This window comes from Mastigoproctus giganteus, chromosome 2 (assembly GCF_048544385.1).
Source record: "Mastigoproctus giganteus isolate SK-2022 chromosome 2, ASM4854438v1, whole genome shotgun sequence".
NCBI classification, from domain to species: Eukaryota; Metazoa; Arthropoda; class Arachnida; order Uropygi; family Thelyphonidae; genus Mastigoproctus; species Mastigoproctus giganteus.
This window is the reverse complement of record NC_143576.1, coordinates 50,640,337-50,659,167: the sequence shown is the minus strand read 5'-3', so window position 1 is coordinate 50,659,167 and position 18,831 is coordinate 50,640,337. Positions and strand designations below refer to the sequence as shown.

The 18,831-nt window shown below is 38.2% G+C and overlaps 1 protein-coding gene across 1 annotated transcript in view; it reads right to left on the bottom strand.

Moving 5' to 3' along the window:
- The window catches only part of mute (gon-4 like protein muscle wasted), a 1,102,179-nt gene that overhangs the window by 749,147 nt on the left and 334,201 nt on the right, over nt 1-18,831 (bottom strand). The window contains exon 11 of the mRNA XM_090389940.1: nt 14,909-15,008. Within this exon, the coding sequence (XP_090246066.1) occupies nt 14,909-15,008 (100 nt within the window). The remainder of the gene's footprint in view (nt 1-14,908; nt 15,009-18,831) is intronic.

The window sequence follows — 18,831 nt, the reverse complement described above, 5'->3', positions numbered from 1 at the left end:
TGATTTAAGGGTTTTCAGACACAAGGACATCAAAGACCAGGGTGTGTTTTCCTAGATTTCTTAATGCAACTTATGTTTTGTTAGATTTGTTTATCAAATGTGATTCAGAATGAAATCATCAAACAGTTCTTTTATATTTGCAGTTACCTAATATCTGTTGAAGGGGTAGGTGCATTCTGATTATTAGATTAACTTTCATTAGCTAAGAGACTATAATGAGTAAGATGTGTCTGGCCATTCTGCAGTCGAGCAAACAGAACTTCTTTGTGATATTTACTATTTCTGGATTCCTATATTTGTAGATTAGGATTTATTTTGTTAAATTTATTGTTTGTTTGGTTTCTTCACACCTGAACCTATTTCACTTCACTTTCTCTTCTAATAACACTACCCGACAAAATTTTTTTTTCGTCATGCCTCTGGCACGAAAGTTGGTTCTTCTGAACAAAATTAACATCCTGATTATAAAAATATATTGACTTTTTTTTTACTTCTGTCACATCTACATCAAAAGATATACACATTTTTTTAAATTCCTTTTTTTTGTTTTATACAATATTAGCATACACAGTTGTAATTATTACACAAAACATATGTTACTTAGACATGTTTCTCACTCAACAATTTCCTTTTACTCCAGATTGCTTTCCTGTTTAAGGAACCAAAATCTCCCATCAATGCAGAGTCCCAGTGACCTTGGTATCGTTTTTCCATTGCAGATACGTCCTGGTGGAAGTGCTCTCCACGTTCATCACTGACATCTGGTAAGTTTTCAGGAAAGAAATCCAGATAGGAATGAAGGAAATCATTTTCAATGACATTCAGGACCCCATGTTCTTGTAACATTTCTGCAAGTATGTCACCAGTTGCTCCTAGTTCACTTCTTTTCTATTTCTGAGTAATCAGTGTACCACAGCCTTGAAAGATCTCCATGCAGCCAGTTCAACATCAATCAGGTTTCTTTGAAATTCTACATCTTTTGGGAGCTTTCTTATTTGAGGACCTATGAAAATTCCTTCCTTCAGCTTTGCATGAGATAAATTTGGAAACATTTTCAGTAAATATGTGAATCCTCTGCTTTCTTTATCCAGTGCCTTAGTGAAATTCTTAATCAGTCCAAGCTTGATGTGTAAAGATGGAAGAAAAACCTTTTGTGGATCAACCAATGAAACATACTTTACATTGCTTTTGTGAAGAATAATGAAGAATATTCAAACCAGTGAAATTTGATCAAGAGAGGAAAGACTTGATAACGAAGTGAAGGGTAAACTGGGCAAAGGATACATAAACAACAGTCATAGTGGGAAATCTGATATGTTACAAAAAAGAATAAAATCAAATCAACTTGGCTTGGAAATGCTGGCTTTTTTTTTAGAAAAATATCATGCAGTACATTCAAGTGAAAAATCCAATCAAGGACGGTCTTACTGCAGCAAATGGGATGACAAGAGCCTATCATATCGATAAACACAACCAACCTTTTAGACCAGAAGACGCAACGATGTACTATTTAAAGAAATATTTTGTGGAACAGAAATAGCTGGTAATAATCCATGTGCACAAATTATAACTGCAGCACTTATTAAAAATGTTATTGAGGTATTTCGTAGACAAGATTTATTCGCAGACCTGAAAAAGGCACTGAGTTTCAGAGTATCTAAAGATGCGACAATCGTGATAGGGAAAAGATATTCCCTTTAGTTGTTCATTATTTCTGAAAAAAAAAAAAAAAAAAAAGGAATTCAGATAAAAAATAAAAAAAATCATTACCAAATGAAATTTCTACTTCCATTGTTGATTTCATAATTGACATCCTTTGTGAGTATTGTGTTGATATGAAAAAAAGTGCATTCCTTATGAAGAATTTTGGGGGATAGTAATAATGGCAACAAAGGATTTAAATCAGCAGCCATGAGCAGTAATACAGAAAGACAAATGATACTGAAACTGAAGAATAGCGATGGTGTACTTATACTACTATAGAGTACTATAGAGACTAAGACTACTATAGAGAATTATACAAGGAGTGAGGGAATGATACCAGCAGATGGATTGCAAAGTAGCAACACATACGACATACCCGATATTCTTCCTGATGAGGTAGAACATGCATTGAAGAAAATGAAGAATCGGAAAGCCCCGGGGGAAGATGAAGTTACTGTAGAGCTGTTAAAATTGGGAGGAAGAGACATAACACAAAAACTGGCAAGGCTCTTCACAAAATGCATTAAAAAAGGTGTGATGCCTAAGCAGTGGAATAATGAAATCATAGTTTTGCTGCATAAGAAAGGAGATAAATCAGAAATTGTAAATTATACACCAATTAGCTTGTTATCCCATATCTACAAGTTGTTCACAAGGGTCATTACTAACAGATTAGAAAGAATACTTGATGAGAATCGACCGAAAGAGCAAGCTGGCTTTAGGACAGGATTCTCAACTATGGATCACCTTCATGTAATATCACAGCTAATGGAGAAAGCAAATGAATATAAAACACCATTATGCCTGGCATTTTTGGATTTTGAAAAGGCATTTGACTCCATACAGCATAAGGCAATATTTCGGGCACTGGAAAGCCAAGGCATAGATACCCCATATATTATGATTTTGAAGAAAATATACGAGAGTGCTACATCCTTTAGACTAGACAAAGACAGTGGAAATTTAAAATTGAGAAAGGAGTTCGACAAGGAGACACAATATCTCCGAAGCTGTTTACTGCTGCCCTTGAGGAAGCTTTCAGAAGATTAGACTGGTTGCAGAAAGGAGTCAATGTGAACGGAGAGTACCTAAACCATTTAGGATTTGCAGATGACATTGTGGTTATAAGCCACGATCCCAAAGAATTAGAGGAAAATCTTAATCAGTTATGCACAGTTAGTACGGATTTTGGACTAAAGATGAATATGGCTAAAACAAAAGTAATGATGAACAAGTATGCCATGGAAAGGGAAATAATGATTGAAAGAGCAGTAATTGAAAAGGTGGAGTCATATACTTATCTGGGACAAGTTATTAGCTGTAATAATGATAAATGGCTGGAAGTCAAGAGAAGAATAAATTTTGGATGGATAGCATTCAGGAAATATAGTCACATACTGAAGAGCAATATCCCAGTTTGTTTGAAACATAAAATAATGAATCAATGTATACTCCCCACCATGACTCATGGAAGTGAAACTTGGGCACTCACCAAAAGAATGGAAGAGAAGCTGAGAACTACACAGCGAAGAATGGAACGGATTATATAGGGAATCAGACTGTTAGATATGAAAAGAAAAACATGGATTAAGCAGCAAACTCAAGTAAAGGACATTCTTATCAAAACTAAAGAACTAAAATGGTCTTGGGCAGGACACATAGCTCGAAGACATGATGACGGATGGACTAAGAAAATAACAGAATGGTATCCAAGAGGAGCTAGAAGAAAATCTGGAAGACAAAGTCGGAGATGGAAAGATGAAATTCATGAGTTTTTGGGTAGTAAATGGATGGCCAGTGCTCAAAACAGAAGGAACTGGAAAGTTGCTGGAGACGCCTTCATCCTGCAGTGGATTGAAAATGGCTGATGATGATGAATAGTGGCATGTGATGCAAGAAAGCAAGCATATGAGCATATGTACCATCATATAAAAAAAAAAAATTCAAACAACCATTGCCTCTAAATGTTTGTCCAGTTCCTCTTTAAATTTACTTAACCTATCAAGTTCAACAAAGACACATGGAAGTTTGTTCCAGCAATTAACCACCTGCCGGCTAAAGGCAAATTGTCGCACATCTACAGCTGTCTTTCCTCAATTTGAATTTATGCTCCATTAGGTTCGTAATCTGAACAAGAGGAAGAAACCAATCAGAATTCAGTGTGCTCAACCCATTCAAGGACTTATACACCTCAAACAGATCACCTCGGAGGTGCCTAGCCTCCAGCCGCTGCAATTTGCAGAACTTAAGCCTCTCTTGGTAAGAGGATCCCTTCATTCTGCTCACCAATTGTGTTGCCCTTCTCTGTACACAGTCAAACAAATCAACAACCTTCTTAAAATGAGGCCTCCAGACCTGTGCACAGTACGCAAGGTGTGGCCTAACAAATGCCTTATACAGAGGGACAATCACCTCCTTTTCCCAGCTAGCAAAATTCTGTACTGGGGGACAAGAGTAGCCTTGTACAGGCGAATTTTCTACGGGTTATAATTTTGTACTGAAATTACAAAATTTCAGTACAAATTGACCAATTGACCAATTGCTATATTAAATTATTTTCTGTAAGTAACTTATAGACCTAGGCAAGATCCATGATTTATTCTGAAATGAGACAGCGAAATTTTGGAAGTTAATTAATATTTATATGACCGTAGATTTACTGTTTGTAACTTGCCGCCATTGTTATACGATACATTATATCACGAACTAGATAGCGTTAGCTTAGTATAGTACAGTATATAATATTATCAATTAATCAGTAATTTATTAATCTTGTTGAACTTCATTGTCAATTAAACTGTACTTTTAATTAAATACATATAACGACTTAGATTTTACGAACATAACATAACTAATGATAACAAAGTGAAGGGTAAACTGGGCAAAGGATACATAAACAACAGTCATAGTGATAAATGTGATATCCAATTATGTTAATACAAAAAAGAATAAAATCAAATCAACTTGCCCTGGAAATGCTGGCTTGGGATACAAGTTTAGGGTTATAATTTTGTACTAAAATTGAAATTTTATTGAAATTGAATCGGAATAATGACTCAGACCAGAGCAGCAAAGCAAAAGCCTCAAGCTAAATAGAGTTTTGTGGCTCATGGGAGAACTGAAGGGGCAGTTGCCCTCTGAGTCACAGCCTTTTAAAATGCACAGCTTGCTTGATGTTTGTGGAGCAATCAGGTATGGGACATGATATTGCCAAGGAGGATGTCTTTGTGTGCACATGATGTAAGAAGTTTGAGAAAATGAGGCAAAAACTCAGCGTTGTTATGGACCTATATGAGAGCTTGAAGGACGGGGTGTATGCCCTCGAAGGATCTATATTGACGGGCCCATCAAGCTCTCATCTGCCCATATCAACGCCAGAGCTTGCACTTGATCATCACACAACACAGCGGCAACCCCCAAGGCAAAATGCACTGGTCCCACAGGAACTAGTAGTTGTTGGTGACTCTATTGTCAGGGAAACGGGGAACATGCTATGTAAAATGGATAGGTGGAACAGGACCAGTGTATGTCTACCAGGGACAAAGGTTGACGACGTTATAGAGCAGATATCATCTTTTAAGGGCACAAAGGGTGATATTGTTGTACACGTTGGTATTAACGATATTAAGAGTAGGAGACCGGCAGAATTACTTAACAAGTACAGGTCACTGTTGAAAAAAAAACCATGAAATAGGGTTGAATTTGAAAGTGTCTGCAATTCAGCCCAGACATGATAGGAGGGAGTATATGATGAGAGCCTTGTTGATCAATTCGGCATTGAAAGATTGTGCAAGGCTCAAGGGGTAGAATTTTTTTCAGCCTGCACTGTACTTGTTAACAGGAGAGATTGCTTCTACAGGGATGGGATACACTTAAATAGAAAGGGTGCAAGAATATTTGCTGATGCTATCGAGGCAGTGTTAGGTGGGTCGGAAAACTGCTAGCTTGGGGGGAGACAAAGACGAATAGACTAACAGTAGCCACTGGCAGAGGTGAAAGAGATTCTTGGACTGCTTCTATTGGAATGAGCAGAAGCCTGAAAAACAAGTTGCAGGATATTTCAGAGACTGCTGGAAGTCATTGTGGTACAAGTAAACACATGGGTTGCATTAGGGTAGCTAAGAATAGAAACAGGTGCATGGATACTTGCGTGTACACCAATGCTAGGAGTTTAGTAAATAAATTTGATGAAATTGAGGTATTGCTCAAAACATCAAAGACAGATATTGTTGGGATATCAGAAACGTGGTGTCACACAGATATAAGGAATGCAGCACTGGAATTTGGGGAGTACAACGTCTACAGAAAGGATAGACAGAATAGGAAGGAAGGAGGGGTTATGCTATTAGATAAAAAACACACAAAATCCAAGGAAGTGAAGCCAGTCGACATCGATCGACAGGGCAGTGTCGAGTCAGTTTGGTGTGACATAAGCATAGGTAAATCAAAATTGAAAGTAGGAGTGTGCTATAGACCTAATGACTCTGATGAGCATAATAACATAATGTACAGGGAAATAGAATGGGCCAGTAAGTCAGAGAGTCTTATAATGGGGGATTTTAATTTCCCAGACATTGACTGGAATTTGTGGATTGGTCACTCACACACTAGCAAGGATTTTGGGGATTTATTGGATGATTGTTTTCTAAACCAGCATGTTCAGGAGGCAACTAGAGGGAGTAATACTCTTGATCTGATTATCAGCAGTGATTCTTCATGCATTAAGAATCTGCAGATAAAGGAACCACTAGGTGGCAGTGATCACAGTGTGCTGAAGTGGGATTTACTCAAGGAGGTAACTACCATCAGAGGTAAAGGGAAGGGATTTTGCTTTCGTAAAGGCGACTATGATGGTCTTAGACAGTATTTAAATTCTATACAGTGGGCCCAACTGATGATGTTACCGACAACAAACTCAAAATGGGAAGCATTCAATTATGAGAAATCCTTGGCAAAGGATGCAAAGAAAAACAGAAAAGAGTCCTTTACCCATTTAAACTCAAGAAGGAAAGAGATGAATCAGATTGGTCCACTGGATGTTGATGGTTCAACAGTTGAGGATCCTGCCCAGGTGGCTAACAATCTAAACGAGTATTTTGCATCTACATGCAGACATGAGGAGTTATTCAGGAAGGGGAATGTCATAGGTGAAGTAAACATTGACAGTGAGCTAGATAATTTTCTAATAACTGAGAGGAAAGTGGAGGAGAAATTGTAGAGGATAAACATAAAAAAGGCACCCATGGTGGATGCGATCTACCCTGTTATATTAAAGGAGGCAGCAAAGGAAGTAAGCAAACCCCTAGCCATAATTATGAGAGCTCCTTTGGACTCAGGGGAGGTACCCATAGACTGGAGAAGTGCAAATGTAACCCAATTCACAAAGGAGGATCAAAGGCTGACACAAGTAATTATAGACTTGTTAGTTTAACTTCGGTTCTAGGAAAATTAATGGAGGCACTGGTTAAAGAAGCACTGCAGGATCATTTAGACAAGACTTCAGTTGTAGCTCGGACACATCATGGTTTTGTTAAGGGGAAGTTTTGCCTGACCAATTTGATTGGATACTATGATGCAGTCACAAAAGAACTGGATGCAGGGAATAACTGTGATATTATGTACTTGGATCTTAGAAAGGCTTTTGATACTATTGCGCATGGAAGACTGCAGCACAAATTGGAGCAGTGTGGCATTGGAGGCAAATTGCTGTTATGGATAAAGGGATGGTTGAGCGGCAGAAGACAGAGAGTGGTAATCAATAGACACTGCTCAACCTGGACTAATGTTATTAGTGGAGTTCCTCAGGGTTCAGTGTTGGGTCCATTGTTGTTTTCTGTATTTATAAATGATATTGATGATGGTAAATCAAGCTTAATGTCCAAGTTTACAGACAACACAAAGGTTGGCAGAGTTGTTAAGGACACTACTGACGCTATGCTGCTGCAACAGGATCTGGAAAGGTTGAGCAGATGGGCTGAGAGGTGGTAAATGAAGTTTAACATTGACAAATGTAAAGTACTACATATGGGAAACAGTAACCCCAGATCAAGGTATCAATTGTGTGGTACTACGCTGACAGTGGTAGAGAATGAAAAGGACCTGGGGGTCCTTTTCATTCTCTAATGCATTCTCTAAATTGTGCAGGCAGATATGAAGTTCTCTGAGCAGTGCAGACGAGCTGCAAGAGTAGCTCATGGTGTCTTGTCAATGATATACAGGAATTTTTCTAGCCGGGATAGGGATGTGATTATTCCCTTGTATAAGGCATTGGTCAGGCCACACCTTGAGTACTGTATACAGGTCTCTAGGCCTCATTTCAAGAAGGATGTAGAGCTGCTGGAACGAGTACGGAGAAGGGCAACAAGATTAGTGAATGGAACAAAGGGTTGCTCTTACGAAGAAAGGCTTAAGTTTTGTAAATTACAGAGTCTGGAGACTAGGCATCGGCAAGGTGATGATCTGATAGAGGTGTATAAGGCTTTGAATGGCTTGAGCATGCTCAATGTCAATGGGATTCTTCCTCTTGCTCAGAATAATCACCTGAGAGGGCATAAATTCAAATTGAGGAAGGACGGATGTCGGATAGATGTGCGGTAATTTGCCTTTAGCCAGCGGGAAGTTGGTTTGTGGAATAGACTTCCATCACTTGTTGAAGTTGATAGCCTAAACAAATTTAAGGCTCAGCTGGACAGGTATTTCGAACGAACGGAGGGGTGAAATGGGAGTAGTGATTGTGTTTTTTTTTTTTGGCTGATGCTGAATAAGCTTGCTTTCTTGCATCATATGCCTCTACTAATGCTAATGATGAGAGCCTTGTCAATCAATTCGGCCTTAGAAAGATTGTGCAAGGCTCAAGGGGCAGAATTTTTTTCAGCTTGGTCTGTACTTGTTAACAGGAGAGACTGCTTCTACAGGGATGGGATACACTTAAATAGAAAAGGTGCAAGAACATTTCTGATGCTAGGAGGCAGTGTTAGGGGGGGTCAGAAAACTGCTAGCTTGGGGGGGAGGGATACAAGGACTAATAGATTAGCAGTAACCACTGGCAGAGGTTAAAGTGATTCTTGCACTGCTTCTATTGGAATGAGCAGCAGCCTGGAAAACAAGATGCAGGGTATTTCAGAGACTGCTGGAAGTCATTGCAGTGCAAGTAAACACATGGGTTGTGTTAGGGTAGCTAAGAATAGGAACAGGTGGATGTATACTTCATGTACACCAACACTAGGAGTTTGGTAAATAAATTTGATGAATTTGAGGTATTGGTCAAAACATCAAAGGCCGATATTGTTGGCATATCAGCGATGCAGTATCACACAGATATAAGGAATGCAGAACTGGAATTTGGCAAGTACAATGTGTACATGAAGGATAGACATGATAGGAAGGGAGGAGGGGTTATACTATTAGATAAGAATCACATAAAATCCAAAGAAGTGAAGCCAGTCGACATCGCTGGAATGGGCAGTTTGGTGTGACATTAGGAGATCAAAATTGAGAGAAGGATTGTGTTATAGGCCTAATGACTCTGATGAATATAATAAGGAACTGTACAGGGAAATAGAGTGGGCCAGTAAATCAGAGAGTCTTATAATGGAGAATTTTAATTTCACAGATACTGACTGGAATTTGTAGGTTGGTTACTCACACGCTAGCAAGGCTTTTGTGGATTTATTGGATGATTGTTTCCTACATCAGCATGTTCGAGAGGCAACTAGAGGTAGTAATACCCTTGATCTGATTATCAGTAGTGATAAGCTGGTCTGTAACCAAGTCACAATCTTCATGCATTAAGAATCTGAAAATAAAGGAACTACTAGGTGGCAGTGATCAGTGTGCTGAAGTAGGATTTACTCAAAAAGATAACTACCACTAGGGGTAAAAGAAAGGGGGTTTTGCTTTTGTAAAGGTGACTACGGTGGTCTGAGACAGTATTTAAATTCTATACGGTGGGACCAACTGATCATGTTACCGACAGCAAATTCAAAATGGGATGCATTCAAAGAAATTATCTTGGAAGCTACTAGGCTTTACATATCAACTAAGAAATATTGTTCAAGGTTTGGCGTAAAGAGATGTTAGATGAACTAATGAGACATGTGGCAGAGATGAAAAATGCATAGGATACATATAAATTAATGGATCCCTATAATAGATATAAGCTGGTCTGTAACCAAGTCGCAAAGGAGATTAGGCAGGCCAAGGCAGATTATGAGAAATCCTTGGCAAATGATGCAAAGAAAAACAATGAAGAGTTCTTTACCTATGTAAACTCTAGAAGGAAAGGGATGAATCAGATTGGTCCACTGGATATTGATGGTTCAACTGTTGATGATCCTGCTCAGGTTGTTCACAAACTCAGTGAGTATTTCGCATCAACATTCACCCATGAGGAGTTATTCAGGGAGGGGAATGCCAGAGGTGAGTTCAACTCTGGCAGTGAGCTGGATAATTTTGTAATAATTGAGAGTAAAGTGGAAGAGAAATTGCTGAAGAAAAACATAAAAAAGGCACCCGGGGGGGGGGGGGGATTTTTCCAGTTATATTAAAGGAGGCAGCAAAGGAAGTAAGCAAACCTTAGCCATAATTAAGAGAGCTTCTTTGGACTCAGGGGATGTACCCATAGACTGGAGATGTGAAAATGTGACCCCAATTCACAAAGGAGGATCGTCTAGACAATACTTCAGTTATAGCTTGGACACAGCATGGTTTTGTTAAGGGAAAGTCTTGCCTGACCAACCTCATTGGATACTATGATGTGGTCACAAAGGAACTGGATGCAGGGAATAACTTTCATATCATATATTTGGATCTTAGAAAGGCTTTTGATACTCTTGCACATGGAAGACTGCTGCACAAACTGGAAGTGCTGCATTTGAGGCAAATTGCTGCTTTGGATAAAGGAATGGTTGAGTGGGAGAAGACAGAGTGGTAATCAAAGGACACTGCTCATCGTGGACTAATGTTATTAGCGAAGTTCATCAGAGACAACACTAATAACTAATAACCAATAACTCAATGCCTCCTGTGGTCTTCCATCAAAAGGATGTCAGAAGAATTTTGATGAATCTTGATGCTAATAAAGCTCCAGGTCATGATGGTATTTCTCCAATTGTTCTCAAAACCTGTGCTCCTGATCTTACTCCTATTCTTTGCCGCCTTTTTTAACTTTATTATTCAAAGGGTGTTTTTCCTTCTGCTTGGAAATTTTCTCCTATGCAGCCAGTTCCTAAAAAGGGTGACATATCCCTCCCTTCCAATTATTGTCCCATTGCAATTACTTTTACTCTTTCTAAAGTAATGGAGAAATCAATCAAACGCCAACTCTTAAACTACCTAGAAACCTTCTGTCTGATCAACGATCGCCAGTATGGATTTTGTCAGTTTCGATCCACTAGTGATATTCTGGCTTATGTTACCCATTTATGGACAAATTCAATGGAAAAGTTCGATGAAACACCAACAGTTGCTCTTGACATCTCAAATGCTTCCGATCGTGTTTGGCTTAAAGGTCTTCTAAACAAGCTTCCATCTTATCGTTTCCCAGCTGTTTTTTGTAATTGGTTAACCAGTTTCCTCTCTGATCGCTCACTGAGGGTGATGGTAGATGGCTCTCTGTCTTTTAACTTCTTCACTAATGCTGGTGTCCCCCGAGGTTCAGTTCTTCCCTCACTCTTTTCCTCTTGTATATTAATGACCTTTTTCCATTGAATGGAAATCTTATCCATAGTTTTGCCGATGATAGCACATTGCATTCTGCTTTCCATTTTGAGAAACCTTGCCCTGTTCAATCAGCTTCAGCTTCTCAAATAACCAACCAATTCCTTAAATGCCGATCTCCAGTGGGGAAAAGACAACTTAGTTGATTTCAATCCTTCTAAAACTCAGTCCTGTGTTATATCTAGCAAAAAGAATTCTTCTGCTCCTATGCTTATCTTTGGTGACACTCCGATTTCCAGGCAAGACAATATTTCTCTTTTGGGAATTACCCTGACTTCAAATCTCTCTTGGCACAAACATAGTACAAATATTGCTTCATCTGCATCAAAAAAACTTGGTTTTCTCTTTCGCTGTCACCTTTTCTTTTCTTCCAAACAGCTGTTCACTCTGTACAAATTGCAAATTCGCCCTACCATGGAATATTGTTCCCACATTTGGGTCGGTGCCTCCAAACCTCAGACTTCTAGATTCCATTCAAAATCCACTTTCTCATAAACTTACTGTTTCTGCTGCAGGCCTTTTCTACAGACACTTCCACGGGCACTGTTCTTCTGAATTGATTTCTATAATTCTCCCTCTCTCTTTCAAAACAGCCAGAACACGTGCTGCCACCAGCCAACATTCAGTTACTGTCCAACTTCAAACTCACAGAACCAACTTTTCATCTTCGTCGTTTATTCATTCAACTGCCGTTTTCCGGAATGACCTTCCTTCATATGTATTTCCTTAAAATTACAGTCTACAGAAGTTCAAGTCCAATGTCAACAAATATCTTCTTTCGTCTTCTCAACATCCTCCAGTAATAAGTACTATAGATTCTAGTACCTCTCGTGTTTGGGGTTTTCATTAAAAAGAAAAAAAAAAGGGAAAACTAGTTCCCGATTTAAAAACAGCAGCAAATGTGGGGAAAAACACCTTAGGCATATCAACCCAGGAGGACAGTGGGCGGGGAAAGCAGTGGGATTTGCCAATCACTGCTCTCCCACTGTTTTGCTTGTTGCCATGTTGGAGGGTGAACACCGTTCTGGAATTTTACCGTGATATTTATTCAACCTTGAGAATACCGCAGACTACAAATGCACAGGTAAATAATTACATATGTCATTTCTTCATTAGATTTAGATTTAAATCAGTGCATTTCGACAGCCGTGTCTTTTACATAGAAAAGATTTGACTTACTCCATATACCTCTACATTTTACATAGAAAATAATGTGCAGGATGGGCCAGTAAAGCGAGCATGGGGTGAAGCCCCCCCCCCCTAGTTTAATATTAAAAACAAAATACCCACTGCACCGTTTTTTTTTTTTTTTTTTAAGAAAATGTTCAGGTTTTCCAATTCTAAACACGTTACAACCAGATATCACCAAAAGCAGCTGGTCACTATACTATAGACTCCTCCATGTGCATTCATATTCCATGGTGAATATGCACCATTTGAACTCTGACACACATCAGACAAAATGATAGTGTGAGATTTCCTGAATTGCAGGTTGGCTAAAGGACAGAAGAAAGAGGGCTGCCGTAAATTAGCGTTAATAGAGGCATTTGATGCAAGAAAGCAAGCTTATGCAGCATCAGCAAAAAAAAAAAAAAAAAAAACACCACTTCCACTTCACCCCTCTGTTCGTTTGAAATACCTGTCCAGCTGAGCCTTAAACTTATTTAGGCTATCAAGTTCCACGACAAGGGATGGAAGTCTGTTCCACCAACCAACCACCTGCTGGGTAAAGGCAAATTTCCGCATGTCTATCCTACATCTGTCTTTCCTCAATTTCTAGTTATGCCTTCTCAGGTGATTATTCTGAGCAAGAGGAAGAGTCCCATCAGCATTGAGCATGCTCAAACCATTCAAGGCTTTATACACTTCTATCAGATCACCTCGCTGGTGCCTAGTCTCCAGACACTGTAATTTGCAAAACTTGAGCCTTTCTTCATAAGAGCACCCCTTTGTTCCATTCACTAATCTTGTTGCCCTTCTCTGTACTCGTTCCAGCAGCTCTACATCCTTCTTGAAATGAGGCCTCCAGACCTGTATACAGGACTCTAGGTGTGGCCTGACCATTGCCTTATACAAGGGAATAATCACCTCCTTATCCCTGCTAGAAAAATTCCTATATATCATCGACAATACACCATGAGCTACTCCTGCAGCCCGTCTGCACTGTCAGAAAACTTGATATCTGCCTGCACAACTACACCCAGGTCCCTTTCATTTTCTACCACTGTCAGTGTAGTGCAACAGAGTTGATACATTGCTCTGGGGTTGCTGTTTCCCATTTGTAGTACTTTACATTTGTCACTGTTAAACTTCATTTGCCACCTCTCAACCCATCTGCTTAACCTTTCCAGATCCTGTTGCAGCAGCATAGTGTCAGTAGTGTCCTTGACAACCCTGCCAACCTTTGTATCGTCTGCAAACTTGAACATTAAGTTTGCAGACATATACCATCATCAATATCATTTATAAATACAGAAAACAATAATGGACCCAACACTGAACCCTTAGGGACTCCACTAATAATATTAATCCACGATGAGCAGTGTCCATTGATTACCACTCTCTGTCTTCTCTCCCTCAACCACCCCTTTATCCATAGCAGCAATTTGCCTCCAATGCCACACTGCTCCAATTTGTGCAGCAGTCTTCCATGTGCAACAGTATCAAAAGCCTTTCTAAGATCCAAGTATATAATATCAAAGTTATTCCCTGCATCTAGTGCTTTTGTGACTGCATCATAGTATCCAATCAAATTGGTCAGGCAAAATTTCCCCTTAACAAAACCATGCTGTGTCTGAGCTATAACTGAAGTCTTGTCTAGATGATCCTGCAGTGCTTCTTTAACCAGTGCCTCCATTAATTTTCCTGGAACAGAAGTTAAACTCACACGTCTATAATTACTTGTGTCAGCCTTTGATCCTCCTTTGTGAATTGGGGTCACATTTGAACATCTCCAGTCAATGGGTACCTCCCCTGAGTCCAAGGAAGCTCTCATAATTATGGCTAAGGGTTTGCTTACTTCCTTTGCTGCCTCCTTTAATATAACTGGATAGATCCCATCCACCCCAGGTGCTTTTCTTGTCTTTATCTTCAACAATTTCTCCTCCACTTTACTCTCAGTTATTACAAGATTCTCTAGCTTACTGCCAGAGTTGACTACACCTCTGGCATTCTCCTCGCTGAATAAATGGTCAGTCTTCACAGTGGACTTAACAAGTGGTCCTTCAGAAAGAAATGGGTGAGTTTCCGTCCTATTACTAATTTTCAAAAATCTTACTAATAAAGCTCTTCAATGTAAGCTATCAAAGTCTGCTGGTGATCTGAAGATAGGAAGGGTGATTAATATCCAAACCCGGCCATATTGCTTCCAAATCTCAAATTTTCTAAATATTTCAACTTTCAAAAACTTTTAAATTAAATATTTTTCAAAGACCTTTTATGAGCAATACGTTTAAGCCAGATTATACATATTAAATTTTTTTCCTACCTATTATTAGCAAAATTAGTCATTTCTTCATCATCTTCAGCATCATGCTCTTGTTCAGCTGCTTCTAATAGTTCCACAATCAATTCATTTAGTTCCTTTTCTGTTTAAAAAATAATAATAAAATAAATACATACAGATGTATAAATAAAACATAAAATAAAATAAAAAAGCAAATAAAAAAAATCTATTGTACAGTTTAAAGTTTATAAAAATTTAAATCTTGTTAAACTGAATATCAGGTAAACCGTAGAGTGATAACCACAGTCAAAACCAGCATGAATGTAAAAAAAGTAAAATTCAATTCCAGATTATAGGAGTGTGAATAATATGTGTTAGGTAATGCTTGGGTACACTTGAAGGCATCTAGAGGTATAACAGAATAAATAGAATAAAATAGAAAAACTAGTTTTTCTAGCACTAAAAAGAAAAGTAATATAAACTAAATAGAAATTTATAAAGCTTCATAATACAATACAACTTTACAGTTTTCCAGTTTGTTTTATATTATGATATGAGATATGATTTGAAGGAGTTAAAAAAAAAAATTTCCCCAGTTAGCCCATCTATTCTATCTAAACATCTGTCCACTTCTTCCTTGAATTTATTTAAGCTATCAACTTCCACAACAACAATGAATGTTGATTCAGCAATCAAGCAGTCGCTGGCTAAAGGAATATTTCTGCACATCTGTCTTTCCTTAATTTGAATTTTATACCCTATCATGTGGGTAATCTGAGCAATAGGAGGAATCCCATGAGCAGTGAGTTTCCTCAAACCAATCAAGGCCATATACACCTCACTCAGATCACTTTGCAAGTGCCTAGTCTCCAGAAACTGCAATTTGCAGAACTTGAGCCTGTCTTGGTAAGAGCAACTCTTTGCTCCCATCACCAATTTCGCTGTCCTCTATACTCGTTCCAGCAGCTCTACATCCATCCTAAAATGAGACCTCCAGGCATGTATGCAGTACTCAAGGTGTGGCCTGACCTTTGCCTTATACAAGGGGATATCCCCTCCATATCCCTCCTAGCATATGGTCTGACAGCTGTCTACAACACTCAGAAAACTTCATATTGCACAATTACCACCAGGACTTTTTCATTTTCCACAACCCTGAGTACCACTCAGTTGTTTCTCTGAGGTTACTGATACCCAGTGCTTTTTTGGGATGGTACGCAACGGTATGACGTACCAGCACCTTTATTAACAGCGATGCATGACATTTGGATGCAGTGCACTAAGAAATTTGTAATATTCTGTAAATTTTTTTCACATGTTTACCTACTATTCAAATAAGCTTAAAATTATTTAACTAAATTTACATTTTTCACTGTCTATTGTTAAGATATTTTCTATATAAAACTGTATAACCATTTTTATAATTCTAAATTACTCAGTCTGACCTCTGTTTAACGAAGTCCTTTTACAGCGAATTATTTTGAATTCCCCTTGGAAGTTACATTTAAAATACTTTTCATTGAGCGAAAAAAATTTTCATATAGCGAACAGATTAGGAGAGAATTAACTCAGTACGTACTGTTCACATTTCTGATCTTCTGGTAATTTAGGCAATTACTGCTGCTGCACTAATTAAGAGAGCTGAAGGGATTACCATTCTACAACTTAGTGGTACGGGGTAAAACCTATCCAACTTCATATGTGGGAACTGTCCCACATATTAAGTCGCACTGGCCAACAGTGAACAGAATAAGGTATATTCCCAATGGGCTCTGGTCCACCTTCTACTGTAGTGATGTCCAAACTTTTGCTGTACAGGGGCCATATTCAAAAAAAATTCAAAGTTAGATTTCTTTAGTGTGTTATATTTTCCATATCTCGTTGCATTTAAAAGTACAATTTATATAATATTGATGTGAATACACTATAGATCATCTTAAAGGCAATAAACTACATTTGTAGTGTAAAAAGGCATCGTTTTATCTGTATCTCATATTGTGCTCCTCCTTCACAACAAGTTGCCATGTATTGCACTACCTCGAATAAGTAACACTTCACTAAAAGAGAAGACTATTGTTACTTATTCTCAGTGGACACCACCACCACCCAAAGCCTTGAAATGGTGCCATCTGGGTGGTGGTGCCCACTGAGAATAAGTAACAATAGCCTTCTCTTTTAGTGAAGCATTACTTATTCGAGGTAGTGCAATACTTGGAAACTCGTGAAGGGAGAGCACAATATGAGATACAGATGAAATGATGCCCTTTTACACTATAAATGTAGTTTATTGCCTTTAAGAGTGACCTATGGTGTATTCACACCAATATTATATAGATTATTTATACTTTTAAACCTATAATGCCTTCTTGCATTGATTTTAACTTGTAAAAGTAAAATTGAAAATATTCGAAGGGTTTATTAAGTACAATACACATTTACTGAACAAAACATTTAATGAGAAAATTTTTTGATAATTAGCAAAATTTAAAATGCTGTTTTAGTTCACTTTCCGGGCAGGCTGTAGGTTGGACCCCGATGTGAATCAACTGTAAGTGCCCCCTCCCAGAATTAGGAGAGCGTGATTTTCTTTTATCCCGACAAATAATCATCTGTTGTTTCGCAGAAGTGCGATATCCACATTTTTCCGGAAATTCTCCCTATCTCTGGTTTACATGGTCACAGTATCTGAATATCTGAATGACACTGACATTTCGGACAGTTTAAAAAAAAAAAAAAGAAAAAATTCAAATTTAAGAACTAGTGACAATACCAATGACTAGAGAAGGAAAACAAGGACAACGAAGGTATTAAACCTTCTAAACATGAATTGTCGCCATTTGGTGAAAATGAAGTTAGAAAATTGTCAATTAGGTTACAGTTAAATGAAAGAGATACAATTCATCCATTTCGGGAATAATTGAAATTATGGTTTCGGAAGAATTGAAGCATTTGATGGATGCGCTGGGTACGATACCAGTTTCATCGAGTGAATGTGAACGAAGATTTTCACAAATGAATCTGATCGCCAGCCCAACAAGAGCTTCGTTGATGACAAAAACAGTTTCTTCACTACTGTTTCTTAAAACTGTAGGCCCGCCGCTGACCCGCTTTGATCCAGTAAAATACGCCGATTCGTGGTTGCTTCGGAAACGTCATTCAGCAACAGGAAGAAAAGAAGTCGGCACAGGGTGTTGGATGAGAACTTAATAAAAATTTGGAATATTCTACAAAAAGTTTATTATGAAATTATGTTTACTTATTTTATTTATTTTTACTTATTATTTTTAGGGTCCGAAGTCTAACGAAGGACCTTTATAATGTCACTTGGTTGTCTATCTGTCTGTCTGTCACAGCATTGTATTTTTGGTACCACACAACCTATTGACTTGAAATTCTGCATGGTTTTTTGTACATCGTGTAAGCCAACATAATGATCGCCATATTGATCGTTGTTAACAAAATTTTGTTTATCAAGGGAAAACTATTCTGATTGAAATCTATCATATATATTTTGTGTTAAATTAAAAAAAAATATTTTTTTATTGCATTTCGATAGTTCTTTGTACTAAGTTAGTACTAAGTAGTTCGATAGTTCGCATCTTTGAACTAAGCAACTCTCCTTTTAGTGACAAAAAGGTTGCTAAATAGTTAGTTAATAATTCTATAAATGTCAGTTATAAATTTTGCAATGAGAAGTATTTTTTTAACAATTTTCAAAGCTGGAGTTGTCCTGGCAAGGATATACTCGGAGAGCCAGTGTTGAGCCGGCAGTGGTGGGGAGGTGCCTACACGGAATCTTGCACGGCCCTCACCTGCCATTTGTTTCTCCCCAAGATTTTAATTGCTTCTCCCACCCTTGTCATTCACAACAACCAGAAAGACTCAAATAGACGTTTTTGTTAGTTCCTCAGTTTTAGGCCAAGCTGGGGTTCTAGAAACTTTTTTTTCAGTTACCATAAAGCTCT